Raw genomic sequence first — 21,799 nt, forward strand, 5'->3', positions numbered from 1 at the left:
CAGGAAGCACCAGTGACTTGGTCTATAAAAAAAATAAGTGGTCAGATGAAGCAGATGCTAAACTACAGGACTGTTTTGCTATCACAGACTGGAACATGTTCCGCGATTCTTCCGATGACATTGAGGAGAACACCACATCAGTCACTGGCTTTATCAATAAGTGCATTGAGGACGTCGTCCCCACAGTGACTGTACGTACATACCCCAACCAGAAGCCATGGATTACAGGCAACAGTCGCACTGAGCTAAAGGGGAGAGCTGCCACTCAAGGAGCGGGACTCTAACCCGGAAGCTTACAAGAAATCCCGCTATGCCCTGCGCCGAACCATCAAACTGGCAAAGCGTCAATACAGGGCTAAGATTGAATCATACTACACCGGCTCCGATGCTCGTCAGATGTGGCAGGGCTTGCAAACTATTACAGACTACAAAAGGTAAGCACAGCCGCGAGCTGCCCAGTGACACAAGCCTACCAGATGAGCTAAATCACTTCTATGCGCGCTTCGAGGCAAGCAACACTGAGGCATGCAAGCAACACTGAGGCATGCATGCATCAGCTGTTCTGGACGACTGTGTGATCACGCTCTCCGTAGCCGACGTGATTAAGACCTTTAAACAGGTCAACATACACAAGGCTGCGGGGCCAGACAGATTGCCAGGACGTGTGCTCCGGGCATGTGCTGACCAACTGGCAGGTGCCTTCACTGACATTTTCAACATGTCCTGGATTGAGTCTGTAATACCAACATATTTCAAGCCGACCACCATAGACCCTGTGCCCAAGAACACAAAGGCAACCTGCCTAAATGACTACAGACCAGTAGCAATGAAGTCCGTAACCATGACGTGCTTTGAAAGGCTGGTAATGGCTCAACACCATTAGCCCCAGAAACCCTTTACCCACTCCAATTTGCATACCGCCCAAACAGATCCACAGATGATGCAATCTCTATTGCACTCCACACTGCCCTTTCCCACCTGGACAAAAGGAACACCTATGTGAGAATATTAATTGACTACAGCTCAGCGTTCAAACCCATAGTAACCTCAAAGCTCATCACTAAGCTAAGGAACCTGGGACTAAACACCTCCCAAGCTATAGGGTGAAAAGTACAGTAGTGTCGGCAAAAGTACACATTTATTTTACAAAGTTACTTTGAGTCAACAAATTATCAATATAATATCATCCAAAACAATATTGTGATATGGGGTTCCTTGAGTGGTACAGCGGTCTAAGGCGCTGCATCGCAGTGCTAGAGGCATCACAACAGATGGTTCAATCCCAGGGTGTATCACAACCGGTCGTGATCAGGAGTCCCATAGGGAGGCGCACAATTGGCCCAGCGCAGTCAATCATTGTAAATACGATTTCTTTCCTAAACTGACTTCCCTCGATAAATAATAAATGATGTAACTATCATTCCCGCATCACTAATAGACCAGATGAATACAGACGAGCTGAGGACACCTGCACCAACAGCCAGAGAAGAGGCACATCAGTACTACAGCCCTAAAGAACATGCTCGAGTCACAGCAGTTTAGTGTTAGTTATCTAATTCAAATCACTGACTGAACATAAATCATGAGGAATAGGCCCATCTAGAATCTTCCCTGGACAGATTGCAACACTACCCACATCAGTGTTAATCATCATCACACAAGCCCAAGTCCTGTCACATCCACCTTTATGAGCGTAGGTCAGACAGGAAGACACAGTAGCTGTAGACCAAAACTGCACTGTTAAACCTTCACAGTGGATGATGGGGAAAAGGCATCCGTGTTGGACACCTTACTGACTGAAACTATGCTTGTTTAAAAAAAATAGACACCCTTTATTGGCACAGTCCTTCACTTCCTTTAGGGAGAATCACTGAAATATTTAAACGCTGCTCTGGTTGATGGGGAAGATTGACTGTATAACATCAGGCCCTTAACATCTCTTGGGGTTTCCAGTTCTGTTACCTGTCCATTCTGGGATGAGGATACCCGATTGTCTACCTAAGTAGAGGTGTTACGTGGGCTGGCCTGAGGTCCTGCAGTTAGTGCCACTGACCCTGGCATACCAGAGTGGGCACGGGTTCCAATGCAACGCACCGACTACCAGAGTGGGCACGGGTTCCAATCCAACGCACCGACTACCAGAGTGGGCACGGGTTCCAATCCAACGCACCGACTACCAGAGTGGGCACGGGTTCCAATCCAACGCACCGACTACCAGAGTGGGCACGGGTTCCAATCCAACGCACCGACTACCAGAGTAGGCACGGGTTCCAATCCAACTCACTGACCTGGTGCTCCTCCTATCTGTTCAATAAAACAATATGAAAGCAGTAAAAAAGCAGTATTGTAGAGGTGGGGTGATGAGTATGTATATATATATATATACACACAGTGCCTTGCGAAAGTATTCGGCCCCCTTGAACTTTGCGACCTTTTGCCACATTTCAGGCTTCAAACATAAAGATATAAAACTGTATTTTTTTGTGAAGAATCAACAACAAGTGGGACACAATCATGAAGTGGAACGATATTTATTGGATATTTCAAACTTTTTTAACATACAAAAACTGAAAAATTGGGTGTGCAAAATTATTCAGCCCCTTTACTTTCAGTGCAGCAAACTCTCTCCAGAAGTTCAGTGAGGATCTCTGAATGATCCAATGTTGACCTAAATGACTAATGATGATAAATACAATCCACCTGTGTGTAATCAAGTCTCCGTATAAATGCACCTGCACTGTGATAGTCTCAGAGGTCCGTTAAAAGCGCAGAGAGCATCATGAAGAACAAGGAACATACCAGGCAGGTCCGAGATACTGTTGTGAAGAAGTTTAAAGCCGGATTTGGATACAAAAAGATTTCCCAAGCTTTAAACATCCCAAGGAGCACTGTGCAAGCGATAATATTGAAATGGAAGGAGTATCAGACCACTGCAAATCTACCAAGACCTGGCCGTCCCTCTAAACTTTCAGCTCATACAAGGAGAAGACTGATCAGAGATGCTGCCAAGAGGCCCATGATCACTCGATGAACTGCAGAGATCTACAGCTGAGGTGGGAGACTCTGTCCATAGGACAACAATCAGTCGTATATTGCACAAATCTGGCCTTTATGGAAGAGTGGCAAGAAGAAAGCCATTTCTTAAAGATATCCATAAAAAGTGTCGTTTAAAGTTTGCCACAAGCCACCTGGGAGACACACCAAACATGTGGAAGAAGGTGCTCTGGTCAGATGAAACCAAAATTGAACTTTTTGGCAACAATGCAAAACGTTATGTTTGGCGTAAAAGCAACACAGCCCATCACCCTGAACACACCATCCCCACTGTCAAACATGGTGGTGGCAGCATCATGGTTTGGGTCTGCTTTTCTTCAGCAGGGACAGGGAAGATGGTTAAAATTGATGGGAAGATGGAGCCAAATACAGGACCATTCTGGAAGAAAACCTGATGGAGTCTGCAAAAGACCTGAGACTGGGACGGAGATTTGTCTTCCAACAAGACAATGATCCAAAACATAAAGCAAAATCTACAATGGAATGGTTCAAAATAAACATATCCAGGTGTTAGAATGGCCAAGTCAAAGTCCAGACCTGAATCCAATCGAGAATCTGTGGAAAGAAGTGAAAACTGCTGTTCACAAATGCTCTCCATCCAACCTCACTGAGCTCGAGCTGTTTTGCAAGGAGGAATGGGAAAAAATGTCAGTCTCTCGATGTGCAAAACTGATAGAGACATACCCCAAGCGACTTACAGCTGTAATCGCAGCAAAAGGTGGCGCTACAAAGTATTAACTTAAGGGGGCTGAATAATTTTGCACGCCCAATTTTTCAGTTTTTGATTTGTTAAAAAAGTTTGAAATATCCAATAAATGTCGTTCCACTTCATGATTGTGTCCCACTTGTTGTTGATTCTTCACAAAAAAATACAGTTTTATATCTTTATTTTTGAAGCCTGAAATGTGGCAAAAGGTCGCAAAGTTCAAGGGGGCCGAATACTTTCGCAAGGCACTGTATATATATATATAGGTGGTGTATAACAGGTAGAGGTGGGGTGATGAGTTTACCTGTACCTGTTTGCGCTCCCTTTTGGGCTGGATCTGTTGCTGTGGAGGTAGTTGCTGCTGCTGGGGGGGAGGGTTCATGATAACCGGAGCAGCCGGCAAGGAGGACGTGTACTGCTGTTGGGCCGGGTAGTATGCCCCTGCTGTGGAAAAAGAGACGTCCCAAACATTTAAATTAGCATACAATTATACTGAATATAAAAATGCAACATGATTCAATTTCAAAGATATCGCTGAGATACAGTTCCTATAAGGAAATCAGTCAGTTCAAATAATTTCATTCGGCCCTAAAATATTGGGAGCCAGGCCCAGCCAATCAGTGTGACCTTTTCCACACAATAGGGCTTTATTACAGAGACATATTGGCATTTACGTATGTCCCCGTCACCAGTAAAACAATTTCTTTCACTTATATGCTGTGTTTTGTTAATTTGTTCAGTCGTTTCATTCTCAACCAGGATTTCATCATACATGTCAAGTAGTGAAGTTTCAGCTCTGTCTGTCTGTGGCCTCTCTTCTTCAGTGCACACTGTCACTCTGTCCGTTTCCATCCGATCCAGCAGTCTCACATTTCACGTAAACCATGTTTGTCTGCATCGAGGTAGCTGTCCTTGTACCAAGCATAGAGTATGGTGGCGACACAGTAAAGAGGCTCAGAGAGAATGCCACCGAATCGCTTGTTCACAGCCTCTAGTAGAGTACTTTTGCAAGTTAACCCCACGGTCTGTGCTGGCAGTTTTTTGAACAGGCGTTTCAATGCAATGACAGAGGGTGTCATGTCTGCTGCAGACGCAGTTGATGAGCTTATTTCTCCAGTCAGTTGTTTGAATGGAGCTAGAAGTGTGTTCATGTTTCCAAGTTTCAAACATGTTCTCAAATGCCATTGCAATGGCAGCAGTATGAGAACCAGCTGTCTTGAGTATGCAATATGGTTTTCCTCAGTACGAAATCCTTGTCGACCCACTGTGCTGTCAGACAGCATGCTTATGGGGCTGATATCGCTGGTCCAAATGTCAGTTGTGAAGCTAATAGCAGTGACGCCCATGGATGTGCGTTTCAACAATACTGTGTAAGTCCGGTAGGGCTAGATCTGAAAAATAGCGCCTACTTGGTAGTGTGTACCGGGGCTCAAGGTGCTCGACCAGATGGTGAAAGCCATCATCCACGACAGAACGGTTGATTGTCAGGTCGCAGTTGTAAATGAGAACTTGTTCTCAACTAGCCTACCTGGTTAAATAAAGGTGAAATAAAACATTTAAAAATTGTCAAGGGCAATAAATTCCAATATCTTGGCGTTAATGGATTTCGCCTTCAAGTTGTCTCGCTGAAATGTTCTTACTCGTTCAAATGACTGTTCGACTTGAACTTGTTTAGTTATTTGAAGTGTGAGCTTCATTTTTTCTGCTATTATTCTAAGTAGTCGCTGAACGTCTGGGGGTGATGCACTTTCAACAAAAGCAATTAGGTTTGTGGTATTGAAGGATTTCACTTTCTCCCCTCAGGAAATAATAGCAACACAAACGTTGCATATGGCCTTTTTAATCTTCCTTTGCAACTTCAAAATAGACCCACACAGCAGACATTGTGGGCTAGGTTAGGAATGCTGTGTTGCACGTGTAGCGATGTATTTTTCGCGGCGTCATCAAGTCATCTACCTACATTATATAGGTCCGCTTCGACATCGGATTTGCACATCAGCGCTAAACTAGACGTCGGGCCGATGCCGGGATTTTAAGCCAATATTGTCCGGTTCTGATTAGCTTACTGATATATCGTGCACCCCTAGTTCTCGCTTCTCAAATTACGGTCAGATATACATGTCAGAACGTGGATCGCCGTTTATTCTTCTTTTCTACTCTTGTTCTCCTTGCTAGATATTACACACATGTATGGCTTGGCAGCAAATTTCATCGCCATTGAGCCATCTCTCATATTAGCAGTAAACAGCAACAAGTGATGTGAGAGATGGCGAGAGATATTAAAAGGGAGCGTTGCTACAGCCTCGCTCCATCCAATTGTAGCAGTAGGATTCAGTTACAACATGCCCATTTCTTGAAATTAATTTGCCAATTAAGTTATTTCAAATTTCATCCTGGCAGCGGAGTAGTTTAGAGTGGTGTCCTGACAGCTGAATTAAAAAAAAGAATCGCCCGAACACAGAGAATGACTAGCGCATCAATAATAACAAAACATAGACTTTTTGTCATTACTGGCCTACACACACACACCCCATAATGCGGAATTATGCTTTAAACATATAAAAAAAAAATTTTTATAGAGAAATTAATAAAATATGAAAAGCTGAAACGTCTTGAGTCAATAGGTATTCAACCCCTTTTGTCAAGCTTAAATAAACATTTGCTTAACAAGTCACATAAGTTGCATGGACTAGGGGTCGAATATTTTACAAAATGTTGCAGCCTGAGAATAAATCCCCTTTCACCTGGGTAACCCGGTACTTCACACCAAAACCGGAAATCTCATTCTAAAAGTATAAAGCACACAAACGTTTGGATTTGATTAGCATGGAAACTCAAACCTGATGTTATCTGAGCCTGATGAGCAATATATTAAAATACATTTCATGAGCCCTACATTAAAGACATTTAATGAGACAAAGCCCAAAGGATTGTGCAGTTATCCAATACATGACATAGGCACATTAACGTAGCTCGCTATATGCTCTCTTGGGTAAATAAATGAAAGTAGCCAGTAGGCTAATCTTTGAATGTGTAAACTGTATTACTGTACTATATGGACTGGAAAGATGCATCATTAAACCATGACTAAGCAAAACAGAACATGCCATTATGGTGCTACACATACGGCCTACAAAGATACTAGTATAGGCTAGGGAATTTGATTTTAAAATATAATAGGGCCTATGACACATATATATATATACACACACACACACACACACCTTTCATAATATTTACACCACCTCTTTCTATTGTTGCTTAACCTCTTGGTGTTAGGGGGCAGTATTTTCATTTTTGGGAAAGAAACGTTCTCGTTTTCAACGGGATATTTTGCAGGAAAAGATGTTAGGATATGCATATAATTGACAGCTTTGGATAGTGTTTTCTAACGTTTCCAAAACTGTAAAGATATAGTCTGTGAGTATAACAGAACTGATGTTGCAGGCGAAAGCCTGAGAAAAATCCAATCCGGAAGTGCCCCAGGTTTTGAAAGCGCTGCGTTCCAATGACTCCCTATATGGCTGTGAATGTACCATCAACGAGCTTACGCTTTCTACATATTCCCCAAGGTGTCTACAGCATTGTGACATAGTTTTACGCATTTCTGTTGAAGAATAGCCTTATGGGGGCACATTGCATAAGTGGTCACACGGTGGCTCGCGTAAAGTGCAGAGGTAGCCATTACTCCAATCGGTCCTAGAGAAAAAGGAATTGTCCCGACGGATATATTATCGAATAAATATTACAAAAACACCTTGAGGATGGATTCTAAACAACGTTTGCCATGTTTCTGTCGATATTATGGAGCCAATTTGGAATATTTTTCGGCGTTGTGGTGACCGCAATTTCCGGGCGATTTCTCAGCCAAACGTGAAAAACAAACGGAGCTATTTCACCTACAAAAATAATATTTTGGGAAAAAATGAACATAGGCTGTCTACCTGGGAGTCTCGTGAGTGAAAACATCCGAAGTTCAAAGGTAAACAATTTAATTTGATTGCTTTTCTGATTTCCGTGACAAGTTTGCCTGCTGCTAGCAAGGCTATTCTTTTTTATATATATTTTTTTACCTTTCTTTAACTAGGCAAGTCAGTTAAGAACCTTCTTAATGCCACCTGAGACGTCTGCGTCCCACCCAGCCAACAGGAAATGCAAATGCGCCACGCCAAATGCTAATAGCACTCGTTAAAACTCAAACGTTCATTAAAACACACATGCAAGGTACTGAATTAAAGCTACACTCGTTGTGAATCTAGCCAACAAGTCAGATTTTTAAAATGCTTTTCGGCAAAAGCATGAGAAGCTATTATCTGATAGCATGCAACACCCCGAAATACCTGAAGGGGATAATTAGCATAGCCGGCGCTACACAAAACGCAGAAATAAAATTTAAAACATTCATTACCTTTGACGAGCTTCTTTGTTGGCACTCCTATATGTCCCATAAACATCACTATTGGGTCTTTTTTTCGATTAAAATCGGTCCATATATAAACAAAATGTCCATTTATGAAGACCGTGATCCAGGAAAAAAAACTCAGTTTCAAAACGCAACGTAATTTTTTTTTATTAAAAAAAGTTGCCTATAAACTTTGACAAAACACTTCAAACTACTTTTGTAATCCTACTTTAGGTATTAGTAAACGTTAATAATCTATCAAATTGATCACGGGGCGATGTGTATTCAATAGCTCCACGTCTTCAAATCATGGTCGAAAATCTCTCTTCCAAAACATCCTGTCGTATACCGGATGACATGGGGTGTCTCTTCTTCATTTGACCAAGGAACAACCTCCAGGCAATTGCCAAGACTGGCGACATCTGTCGGAAGCTGTAGGACTTGTAAACTGGGAGCCATCTATTTTGCTGTGCCATAGACAATACAGGCAACTGGCGCATTGATTTTTTTTCTCCCTTTTTGGTGATCAGTTTTCCTTGGGCTTTTTCACAATACACACATTCTGTTATAGTCACAGCCGTGATTTAACCAGTTTTAGAAACTTCAGAGTGTTTTCTATCCACACATACTAATCATATGCATATACTATATTCCTGGCATGAGTAGCAGGACTTTGAAATTTTGCACGATTTTTAACAAAATTATGAAAAAAATAGTCCCGAGCGCTAACAAATTACATGGATATATTGAAGCAACATCTCAAGATATCAGTCAGGAAGTTAAAGCTTGGTCGCAAATGGATCTTCCAAATGGACAATGACCCCAAGCATATTTCCAAAGTTGTGGCAAAGGACAACAAAGTCAAGGTATTTGAGTGGCCATCACAAAGCCCTGACCTCAATCCTATAGAACATTTGTGGGCAGAACTGAATTACCATGTGTGAGCAAAGAGGCCTACAAACCTGACTCAATTACACCAGCTCTGTCAGGAGGAATGGGCCAAAATTCACCCAACTTATTGTGGGAAGCTTGTGGAAGGCTACCTGAAACGTTTGACGCGAGTTAAACAATATAAAGGAAATACTACCAAATACTAATTGAGTGTATGTAAACTTCTGACCCACTGGGAATGTGATGAAAGAACTAAAAAGCTGAAATTAAAATCACTTTTTTAAATCATTTTTTTTTGTAATAATGACAATTACAACAATACTGAATGAACACTTATTTAAAATTTATATTATACATCAATAAAATCAATTTAGCCTCAAATAATGAAACATGTTCAATTTCGTTTAAATAATGCAAAAACAAAGTGTTGGAGAAGAAAGTAAAAAAGTGCAATGTGTGTCATGTAAGAAAGCTAACGTTTACGTTCCTTGCTCAGAACATGAGAACATATGAAAGCTGGTTGTTCCTTTCAACATGAGTCTTCAATATTCCCAGGTAAGAAGTTTTAAGTTGTCTTTATTATAGGAATTATAGGACTATTTCTCTCTATACCATTTGTATTGCATTAACCTTTGACTATTGGATGTTCTTATAGGCACTTTAATATTGCCAGTGTAACAGTATAGCTTCCGTCCCGCTCCTACCTGGGCTCGAACCAGGAACACAACGACAACAGCCACCCTCGAAGCAGCGTTACCCATGCAGAGCAAGGGGAATAACCACTCCAAGTCTCAGAGCGAGTGACATTTTAAACACTATTAGCGCACACCCCGCTAACTAGCTAGCCATTTCACATCGGTTACACCAGCCTAATTTCGGGAGTTGATAGGCTTGAAGTCATAAACAGCGCAATGCTTGACGCACAACGAAGAGCTGCTGGCAAAACACATGAAAGTGCTGTTTGGATGAATGCTTACGAGCCTGCTGCTGCATACCACCGCTCAGTCAGACTGCTCTATCAAATTATAGACTTAGTTATAACATAATAACACAGAAATATGAGCCGTAGGTCATTAATATGGTCAAATCCGGAATCTATCATTTTATCTAAGGGGTGGCATCCATTAGTCTAAATATTCCTGTTACATTGCACAACCTTCAATGTTGTCATAATTACGTAAAAGTCTGGCAAATTAGGCGGCCCAAACTGTTGCATATACACTGACTCTGCGTGCAATGAACGCAAGAGAAGTGACAATTTCGCCTGGTTAATATTGCCTGCTAACCTGGATTTCTTTTAGCTAAATATACAGGTTTAAAAATATATACTTCTGTGTATTGATTTTAAGAAAGTCATTGATGTTCATGGTTAGGTACACATTGGAGCAACGATACGCACCGCATCGATTATATGCAACGCAGGACACGCTAGATAAACTGGTAATATCATCAACCATGTGTAGTTAACTCGTGATTATGATTGATTTTTTTTTTTTATAAGATAAGTTTAATGCTAGCTAGCAACTTACCTTGGCTTACTGCATTTGCGTGACAGGCAGTCTCCTCGTGGAGGGCAATGAGAGGCAGGTGGTTAAAGCGTTGGACTAGATGCAAGATTGAATCTGCCGAGCTGACAAGGTGAAAATCTGTCGTTCTGCCCCTGAACAAGGCAGTTAACCCACCGTTCCTAGGTCGTCATTGAAAATAAGGATGTATTCTTAACTGACTTGCCTAGTTAAATAAAGGTGTATAAAAATATATATATATATTTTTAAATCGGTGTCCAAAAATACTGATTTCCGATTATGAAAACTTGAAATTGGCCTTTCCGATTAATTGGTCGACCTCTAATCCTAACTGACATAAGAGGGAATTTTTACTGGAAGTAAATGTCAGGATTTGTGAAAAAATAAGTTTAAATCTATTTGGCTAAGGTGTATGTAAGCTTAACTCCAACTGTATATACACACACGCTTCAATATGGCCACCATCGTTACTGTACCCAAGAAGGCAAAGGTAGCTTAACTAAATTACTATCACCCCATAGCACTCAGTTCTGTCATCATGAAGTGCTTTGAGAGGCTAGTCAAGGATCATGTCACCTCCACCTTAGCAGTCACCCTAGACCCACTTTAATTTGCTTACTGCACCAATAGGTCCACAGGTGATTAAATTGCCATCACACTGCCCTATCCCACCTGGACAATAGGAATACCTATGCAAGAATTCTGTTCATTGACTAGAGCTCAGCATTTAAAAAAAAGTAGAACTAAGAACCGATTTTGCCCTGGGTTCACTCCAGACTTGACTGCGCTTGACCAGCACAAAAACATGCTGTGGCGTACTGCATTAGCATCGAATAGCCCCCGTGATATGCAACTTTTCAGGGAAGTTAGGAACCAATATACACAGGCAGTTTGAAAAAGCAAGCCTTTGCATTCCTAACAGAAACTTACATCCTGTAGTAGCAACTCCAAAAGGTTCTGGGACACTAAAGTCCAAGGAGAATAAGAGCACCCCCTCCCAACTGCCCACGGCACTGAGGCTAGGAAAGACTGTCTGAAAGAGCTGCAAAATCTGGACCCCTACAAATAGGCTGGGCTAGACAATCTGGACCCTCTGTTCCTAAAATTATCCTTCGCAATTGTTGCAAACCCTATTACTAGCCTGTTCAACCTCTTTCGTATTGTCCGAGATCCCCAAAAGTTTGGAAAGCTGCCGTGGTCATCCCCCTCTTCAAAGGGGGAGACACTCTAGACCCAAACTGCTACAGACAGATCTATCCTACCCTGCCTTTCTAAAGTATTCGATAGCCAAGTTAAACAGATCACCGACCATTTCGAATCCCACCATACCTTCTCCGCTATGCAATCTGGTTTCCGAGTGGGTCATGGGTGCACCTCAACCACGCTCAAAGTCCTAAACAATATCATAACCGCCAATGATAAATGACAATACTGTGCAGCCGTCATCAACGACCTGGCTAAGGCGTTCGATTGTCATTCACCGCATTCTTATCGGCAGACTCAACAGCCTTGGATTCTCAAATGACTGCCTCGCCTGGTTCACCAACTACTACTCTGAGAGTTCCGTGTGTCAAATCGGAGGGCCTGTTGTCCGGACCTCTGGCAGTCTCTGTGGGGGGGTGCCACAGGGTTCAATTCTCAGGCCAACTCTTTTCACGGTATACATCATTGATGTCGCTCTTGCTGCGGGTGATTCTCTAATCCACCTCTGCACAGACGACAACATTCTGTATACATCTGGCCCTTCTTTGGACACTGTTAACGAACCTCCAGACGAGTTACAATGCCATACAACTCTCCTTCTGTGGCCTTCAACTGCTCTTAAATGCAAGTTAAACTAAATGCATGCGCTTCAACATATCGCTGCCCGCACCTGCCCGCCCGTCTAGCATCACTACGCTGGACAGTTCTGACTTAGGTATTTGAAGTTGTTCACATATTCCTAGGTGTCTGGTTAGACTGTAAACTCTCCTTCCAAACTCACATTAAGCATCTCCAATCCAAAATGAAATCTAGAATCGGCTTCCTATTTCACAACAAAGCCTCCTTCACTCATGCTGCCAAACACACCCTCGTAAAACTGACCATCCTACCGATCCTTGACTTCGGCAATGTCATTTACAAAATAGCCGTCACTCTACTCAGCAAATTGGATGTAGTCTATCACAGTGCCATCCGTTTTGTCGCCAAAGCCCCATACACTTACCCACCATTGCGACCTGTATGCTCTTGTTGGCTGGTCCTCGCTTCATATTCGTCGCCAAACCCACCGGCTCCAGGTCATCTACAAGTCTTTGCTAGGTAAAGCCCCAGTCTTATCTCAGCTCACTGGTCACCATAGCGGCACTCACCCGTAGCACGTGCTCCAGCAGGTATATTTCACTGGTCACCTCCAAAGCCAATTCTTCCTTTAGCAGCCTTTCCTTCCAGTTCTCTGCTGCTAATGATTGGAACACATTGCAATGTCTATTTTTTATCACTGAAGCCTTATATCTCCCTCACTAACCTAAACATCAGCTGTCAAGAGTAGCTTACCGATCATTGCACCTGTTCACACCCCATCTGTAAATAGCCCACCCAACTACCTAATCCCCAAATTGTTATTCATTTTTTTGCTCCTTTGCACCCCGTTATCTCTACTTGCACATTCATCTTCTGCAAATTTATCACTCGTGTTTAATTGCTACTTTGTAATTATTTCACCACTATGGCCTACTTATTGCCTTACCTGCCTAATCTTACTATATTTGCAGACACTGTATATAGATTTTTCTATTGTATGTTTGTTTATCCCATGTGTAACACTGTTGTTTTGGTCGCACTGCTTTGCTTCATCTTGGCCAGGTCACAGTTGTAAATGAGAACTTGTTCTCAACAGGCCTACCTGGTTGAATAAAAGGTGAAAGAAAAGAAAAAAAAAGAAAAAAGAAAATCAGCATTTGTGGGTTCGATTACAGGCTCAAAATGGCCAGAAACAATGACCTTTCTTCATAAACTCGTCAGTCATTTCTTGGTCTGAGAAATGAAGGCTATTCCATGTGAGAAATTGCCAAGAAACTGAAGATCTCGTACAACGCTGTGTACTACTCCCTTCACAGAACAGCGCAAACTGGCTCGAACCAGAATATAAAGAGTATAAAAAGGATTAAGCAGGGCAAACGAACAGACACAGGAACTCTGCCTAGAAGGCCAGTATCCCGGAGTCGCCTTTTCACTGTTACTAACCTAATGGACAGAGTGGAAAGGAGGATGCCAGTACAGAATAAATATTCCCAAACATGCATCCTGTTTGCAACAAGGCACTAAAGTAATATTGCAAGAAATGTGACAAAGCAATTCACTTTTTGTTCTGAACAGTGTTATGTTTGGGGCAAATCCAATATAACACATTAGCGAGTACCACTCTATATTTTCTATATCACTCTATATTTTCAAGCTTGTAATTGTTAAGGACTGGAGTTTTTTGGGATAAAAAAACTGAATGGACCTAAGCATAGCAAAATCCTAGAGGAACACCTTGTTCAGTCTACTTTCCACCAGACACTTGGAGATAAATTCACCTTTCAGCAGGACAATAACCTGAAACATAAGGCCAAATCTACACTGGAGTTGCTTACCAAGAAGGCAGTGGCCAGAGTGGCTGAGTTACAGTTTTGATTTCAATCTATGGTAAGACCTGAAAATTGTTGTCTAGCAATGATCAACAATCAATTTGACAGAGCTTGAAGAATTTTGAGAAGAATAAATGGGCAAATGTTGCACAATCCAGGTGTGGAAAGCTCTTAGAGACTTACAGCTGTAATTGCTGCCAAAGGAGCTTCTACAAAGTACTGACTCAAGGGTGTGAATACTTATGTAAATAAGAACATTTCTATATTTTATTGTCAATAAATTTGCCCAAATTTCTAAAAACATGTTTTCACTTTGTCATTGTGTGTAGATGGGTGAGAAATCTATTTTGACATCAGGCTGAAATCAACGAGTATGAATCATTTTTGAAGGCACTGTAAGTCCCAAATGGAAGGCAAACAGAATGTAATGTCATTTGTAGCACCATTGACACCACTATTCAAGCTCAGTAACTAAATGCATGCACACACTCCTATTGAATATGCATTCACCTGTATTGTGAGTAGGACTCTAACATCTTATTTTACCCATCTTACCAAGAGATTTCCCATTCAAATAAAAATAACCATTAGGTTCTGTAGTTAGATTGGTAAAAACTAAGTCAAACTTGATGCATTAATGTATGGAACATTTTATGACATTGAATATCGGCCTAAAAGATCTGACAGCCTCCTTGACCCCCCGAACATCAGTATGGGCACACAAAATCCATATTGGTCGTTCTCTACAGTAAAATGTATTGACTGAGACGGACCAATCAGCTCCTAATAAATAGTTGGAGCTCCTTACAAGTTCACAAAGCTAAAGCATATTTTATGTCTCCAGTATTCATCCTGCCTGAACAAAGGATAAAAGTCTAGGTTACTTCAGGAAATAGGCACAATGGTTTCCTCTGTTATAATGACATGGTCCTGTAATGAAGGTTGTTACCACAAATCACTTTTCTAGTGTTCCAGACACAGGGGCTAAGTCTACAGACAAATCCTATCCGCTAGGCATCTTCAGATCCACGTTAAGTGCTTGGGGTTGTTCCTGGACCAGAAGACACTAAAGTAGACCATAGGATCAGGAGCACTCCCTCATTGATTTGCCTGTCCACCACCAATCCTTCCCCCCTCTAAACCCAGAGCACCAATCACCATGCCCTCTCCCACATTCACAGAGAGATCACAAATTCAAAGACTCCATATTCAGAAATCCATGAGTCCTCCAAAGTGAATTGGTCTTACCAGACCTGGCCTTCCAAGGGCCTCAGATACAGTGTGAACCAGTCTCCTCCTGCTCTCTGAAACTGGTATCCTCTTCTCTCCCAGAAATAAAACCTCAAGGAACTGGTTTATCTGCCTGTGAGTAGCTCTCAGCACACATTTCAGTCTAACTCACATTACAGAGTCTGCATTGTTGACCAAGAAAAGCACTGACTAAATATAGTCAAAACCCACACCGAGTACTGAGACGGAGGGAGGGAGAGAAGGATAGAGGTGGAACATGCAGGAAAAGAGAAAGCAAAGGGAACAGGACTTTCTTGGAAAGACTCCCATCCCAGTAAATAAGAGCTTGAGATATGAGTCACGACGAGAGGGAGGGAGAGGATGGGGGAGTAGAGGGAGGGAGAGTGGGGTTAAAAGGAGACTAACCAGACAGCAGCACATAGTTACCCTCAGCTATGCTGGGAGCTCATCCTAAATGCACGGTTCCCCATCTCAATGGCAGCCAGAGTGAGAGAGGACAACACGGGGGAGAAGAGGGTATCGTCTTACCCCTTTATCTGAAGTCCTCCTACTCTCAGTCTACAGCTGTGCTTTGCCCTCAAAACTGCTCAAAGCTCAAATAACTTCTCTGGACTATGTAAACTGGAAACCATACATCCTGAGGCTGCATTTATTGTAGCTGGGGATTTTAACAAAGCTAACATGAGAACAAGACTTCCAAAATTTTATCAGCATTTTGAATGCACGACACGAGATGGTAGCATTCTGGATCATTACTACTCCAACTTCCGCGATGCATACAAAGCCCTCCCCCGCCCTGTAATTCAGCAAATCTCAACATGACTCTATTTTTGCTCCCAGCCAATAGACAGAAACTCAAACAGGAAACGCACATGCTCAGGTCTATCCAACGTGGACTTCAAGAAACAGAGGGAGCAACCCACCATCCAGAGACGGGACAGTAGTAGAGAAGGTGGAAATTTAAGTTCCTCTGTGTACACATCATGGACAAACTGAAATGGTCCACCCACACAAACAGCGAGGTGAAGGCGGCGCAATAGCGCCTCTTCAACCTCAGGAGACTGAAGAAATTTGGCTTGTCACCCAAAACCCTGACAAACTTTTACAGATGCACAATCGAGAGCATCCTGTCGGGCTGTACCACCGCCTGGTACGGCAACTGCACCGCCCTCAACCGCTAGGCTCTCCAGAGGGTAGAGCGGTCTGCACAAAGCATCACCGGGGGCAAACTACCTGCCCTCCAGGACACTTACACCACCCAATGTCACAAGAAGGACAAAAAGATCATCAAGGACAACAACCACCCGAGTCACTGACTGTTTACCCCGCTATCATCCAGAAGGCGGGGTCAGTACAGGTGCACCAAAGCTGGGACCGAGAGACTGAAAAACAGCTTCCATCTCAAGGCCATCAGACTGTTATACAGCCATCACTAAGAGGCTGCTGCCAACATACAGACTTAAATCTCTGACCACTTTAATAACGGCACTTTAATAATGTTTACATATGAGATGAGTAATGTAGGATTTGTATATACTTTATTCTATACCATCTACTGCATCTTGCCTATGTATATACTGTACTCTATACCATCTACTGCATCTTGCCTATGTATATACTGTACTCTATACCATCTACTGCATCTTGCCTATGTATATACTGTACTCTATACCATCTACTGCATCTTGCCTATGTATATACTGTACTCTATACCATCTACTGCATCTTGCCTATGTATATACTGTACTCTATACCATCTACTGCATCTTGCCTATGTATATACTGTACTCTATACCATCTACTGCATCTTGCCTATGCCGCACGGCCATCGCTCACCTATATATTTATATGTACATATTCTTATTCATCACTTTACATGTGTGTATAAGGTAGTTGTGAATTTCTTAGATTACTTGTTAGATATACCGCATAGTCAGAACTAGAAGCACAAGCATTTCACTACACTCACATTAACATCTGCTAACCATGTGTATGTGACCAATACAATTTGATTTGACTTAGTGGTTTCTTGGCAGCAATTTGACCATGAAGGCCTGATTCTCGCAGTCTCCTCTGAACAGTTGATGTCGAGATGTGTCTTTTACTTGAACTCTGAAGCATTTATTTGGGCTGCAATCAAAGGCTGGTAACTAATGAACTTATCCTCTGCAGCAGAAATAACTCTGGGTCTTCCTTTCCTATTTCAACATAGGGCTTTGCAACTGCACTTGAAGAAACATTCAAAGTTATTTTCCACATTAACTGACCTTCATGTCTTAAAGTAATGATGGACTGTCATTTCTCTTTGCTTATTTGAGCTGTTCTTGCCATAATATGGACTTGGTCTTTTACCAAATAGGGCTATCTTCTGTATACCACCCCTACCTTGTCATAACAACTGATTGGCTCAAATGCATTAAGGAAAGAAATTCCACAAATTAACAAGGCACACCTGTTAATTGAAATGCATTCCAGGTGAATGCCTGATGAAGCTGGTTGAGGGAATGCCAAGATTGTGCAAAGCTGTCAAGGCAAAGGGTGGCTACTTTGAAGAATCTTAAATATTACATTTTTATTTGTTTAAGACTTTTTTGGTTACTACATGATTCCATGTGTGTTATTTCTTGTCTTCACTATTACTCTACAATGTAGAAAATAGTAAAAAGAAAGAAAAACCCTTGAATGAGTAGGTGTGTCCAAACTTTTGACTGGTACTGCATGCGCTTGCTCACGCTCTGTATTGATGCCAGAGTTAACCTACTAGTTCACCAACAGAGGGCCCAAACAAACACGTATCTTATTCACACTGAAAGATGCAATCAGAGCACAGCTGTATGTGTCCCCCAATTTTCTCAAATCAAGTCTGGTTAAATAAAATAAAACATGTTGCAGTCTCATCAAGGCTAGACTGTTAAGAGTGTGGTGCTGAAGCCAAGTTCTCCTCTCATTGTCACATGACCAGTGAAGAGGAGGGTCATGTGTCAGACTGACCTAATGACATGTGACACACACACACCCCATGACAACCTTATGACGAGTCTGATAAAGATGCAACAACCATACGAATTCCTTAAAGAACAACTCCAAGAGGGTCAATAATAGACCATACAAACATATCCTACGGTGATGACTGTACCTAAAGCAGAGTGAAGCAAGTCTCAGCAGCCTCACTGCAGAGTCACAATTTGGGCTGTGGTCTTTACATGTACCCTACTAATAAATATTAATTATTTTTTATTGAGAATGGCACACCAAAAAAATACGTCATCCATAGCCTGCACTCGAAAAGCAAATGGAGGACGAGCTTCCCTCGGTTAGGTTTTAATATGGCAGGAAGACTACACTGGTTGTGAAGCAAATTAATGTGCTTAAAATGTCATAAGTGAGCAATAAATATAACAGCACACTAAAGCTGGGATGCTCTTTTAAATAGTGGCCAGTTAAAACTCTTCAACATGCGACTGCGCAATGACTGGGCTTATAAGACACCGTTTCACTGGGCTCTGTAGGCTATTGGCTCTCCAACCCTGTTTCAGGGGTCCGAGACCTATAGGCTACGTTTGGAAATATTTGGCCACTTTAGTTGTGATACCAACCTTATCAAAACATATAGGACTATGGGCTAGGTTATAGGAGACTGACTTGCCTTTTCGACTACAAATGCTGGGATTCATTCACAAGTGATAATATTCTCATGTACAAAATAATGTTTGTGAAATTAGTTGATTTAGACTGGGCCATTATCATGCACCTGTTGGAATAGGAGGAAAATTATATGTTATCTGTACACACTTGAATAGTCAATGGAGGAAGCTTCTCCCCTGCTTCATTCTCATGCCACCTATGAGATGCCTCTCCCTGCACAACATGTGATCCTATTCACCTCAAACTCAATGCCAGGGCTCTCAAGTGTTTGGTTTGATTTTCAATTGCATTGATGTCAGAGTGACATTATAAACTGGGTGGTTTGAGCCATGAACGCTGATTGGCTGACAGCCGTGGTCTATTTAAGCAATAAGGCCCAAGGGGGTGTGGTGTATGGCCAATAAACCACAGTTAAGGGCTGTTCTTATGCACGACGCAATGCAGAGAGCCTGGACACAGCCCTTAGCCATGGTATATTGGCCATATACCAAAACACCCCGAGGTGCCTTATTGCTATTACCAAAGTAATTAGAGCAGTATAAATACATGTTGTCATACCTGTTAGCCAATCAGCATTCAGGGCTCAAACCACCCAGTTCATATAAGACTGTATACCACAGTTATGACAAAACATTTATTTTTACTGTTCTAATTACGTTGGTAAGCAGTTTATAATTGCAATAAGGCACCTCTTGGGTTTGTGGGATATGGCGAATACACCACAGCTAAGGACTGTATCAAGGTTGCTTTGTGCATAAGAACAGCCCTTAGTCGTGGTATATTGTCCATATACCACACCCCATTGGGCCTTGTACTCAGTGCTCTATTTAAGCAACAAGGCCATTAGCAACTGGCCATTAGCAAGTTTGGTAGGATACTAATGACCATCAGTCCACAGTTTTGGAGAAGCCTAGTTACCGTGACTTAACAGTCACGTGGAATTTGAATGTGGTCATGACTGCCGGTATTTATTTATTTTATTTAACTAGGAAAGTCAGTTAAGAACAAATTCTTATTTACAATGACGGCCTAGGAACAGTCAGTTAACTGCCTTGTTCAGGGGTTTTTACCTTAACAGCTTGGGGATTCCATCTAGCAACCTCTCGGTTACTGGCCCAACGCTCCAACCACTAGGCTATCTGCTTTTGTGTTTTGAGCACTCAGAGCAGTCAAGAGTCTCTGTGCACGTTGGTCAGTCTGTCCATGGCTCCAGAGGCCCAGACAAACGGAGTCAATGAGACAACATGTTAGTGTCGTCAAGTGTTTGCCACGTGCGAGTACAGTATGTGAGTGCATGAGCATCAGTAACTTTGTGAGGCATTGAGAGCGCACGTGACTATTGGATTGTGTGCACGTGTGAGCATGCAAATATGGGCCTCTGAATGTGTGTTTGTATGAGTGTGACCCTACTTCACCCTCCAAGCTACTTAATTCTATTAGACTGGCACCACGAGGGGGAGAAAAGTTCACTCTTCCAAATGATCTAGCTCAGAGGGAAGAAAGATGTATAGCCTGCAGCCTAAAAACAGCTCTACAATGGCATCTGACCAGATCTATAAAGCACACACACCCCTCTCTTACACAGAAACATGATATGCACAGAAACTCAACAAAAAAAGAAAATGTCCTCTCACTGTCAACTGCATTTATTTTCAGCAAACTTAGCATGTGTAAATATTTCTTTGAACATAACTAGATTCAAGAGACCTAGTTCCACAGACATGTGACTAACAGAAATGGAATAATGTGCCCCTGAACAATGGGGGGTCAGTCAATGCAGCTGGTGGCCACACCAGATACTAAGTTGTACAGTGCATCTTCTCCTCATGGACTGCACCAGATTTGCCAGTTCTTGCTGTGAGATGTTACCCCACTCTTCCACCAAGGCACCTGCAAGTTTCAGGACATTTCTGGGGGGGAATGGCCTTAGCCCTCACCCTCTGATCCAACAGGTCCCAGATGTGCTCAATGGGATTGAGATCCGGGCTCTTCACTGGCTATGGCAGAACTCTGACATTCCTGTCTTGCAGGAAATCACGCACAGAACGAGCAGTATGGCTGGTGGCATTGTCATGCTGGAGGGTCATGTCAGGATGAGCCTACAGGAAGGGTACCACATGAGGGAGGAGGATGTCTTCCCTGTAACACACAGCGTTGTCATGCTGGAGGGTCATGTCAGGATGAGCCTACAGGAAGGGTACCACATGAGGGAGGAGGATGCCTTCCCTGTAACGCACAGTGTTGTCATGCTGGAGGGTCATGTCAGGATGAGTCTGCAGGAAGGGTACCACATAAGGGAGGAGGATGTCTTCCCTGTAACACACAGCGTTGAGATTGCCTGCAATGACAACAAGCTCAGTCCGATGATGCTGTGACACACCGTCCCAGACCATGACGGACCCTCCACCTCCAAATCGATCCCGCTCCAGAGTACAGGTCTCGGTGTAACGCTCATTCCTTCAACGATACACGCGAATCCGACCATCACCCCTGGTGAGACAAAACCGCGACTTGTCAATGAAGAGCACGTTTTGCCAGTCCTGTTTGGTCCAGCGACGGTGGGTTTGTGCCCATAGGCGACGTTGTTGCCGGTGATGTCTGGTGAGGACCTGCCTTAAAACAGGCTACAAGCCCTCAGTCCAGTCTCTCTCAGCCTATTGCAGACAGTCTGAGCACTGCTGGAAGGATTGTGCGTTCCTGGTTTAACTCAGGT

The 21,799-nt window shown here is 42.6% G+C and overlaps 1 protein-coding gene across 9 annotated transcripts in view; it reads right to left on the bottom strand.

Annotated features, from left to right (window-relative positions):
* The window catches only part of LOC115141957 (eukaryotic translation initiation factor 4 gamma 1-like), a 65,458-nt gene that overhangs the window by 25,993 nt on the left and 17,666 nt on the right, over positions 1–21,799 (bottom strand). For 8 of the 9 annotated variants that reach the window (XM_029681385.2, XM_065000480.1, XM_065000485.1 and 5 more), the window contains exon 8: positions 4,065–4,204. In XM_029681385.2, the coding sequence (XP_029537245.2) occupies positions 4,065–4,204 (140 nt within the window). The remainder of the gene's footprint in view (positions 1–4,064; positions 4,205–21,799) is intronic. The other variant, XM_065000487.1, reaches the window with a different exon arrangement.

The sequence above is a fragment of the Oncorhynchus nerka genome, linkage group LG14 (genome assembly GCF_034236695.1).
Source record: "Oncorhynchus nerka isolate Pitt River linkage group LG14, Oner_Uvic_2.0, whole genome shotgun sequence".
Taxonomy (NCBI): domain Eukaryota; kingdom Metazoa; phylum Chordata; class Actinopteri; order Salmoniformes; family Salmonidae; genus Oncorhynchus; species Oncorhynchus nerka.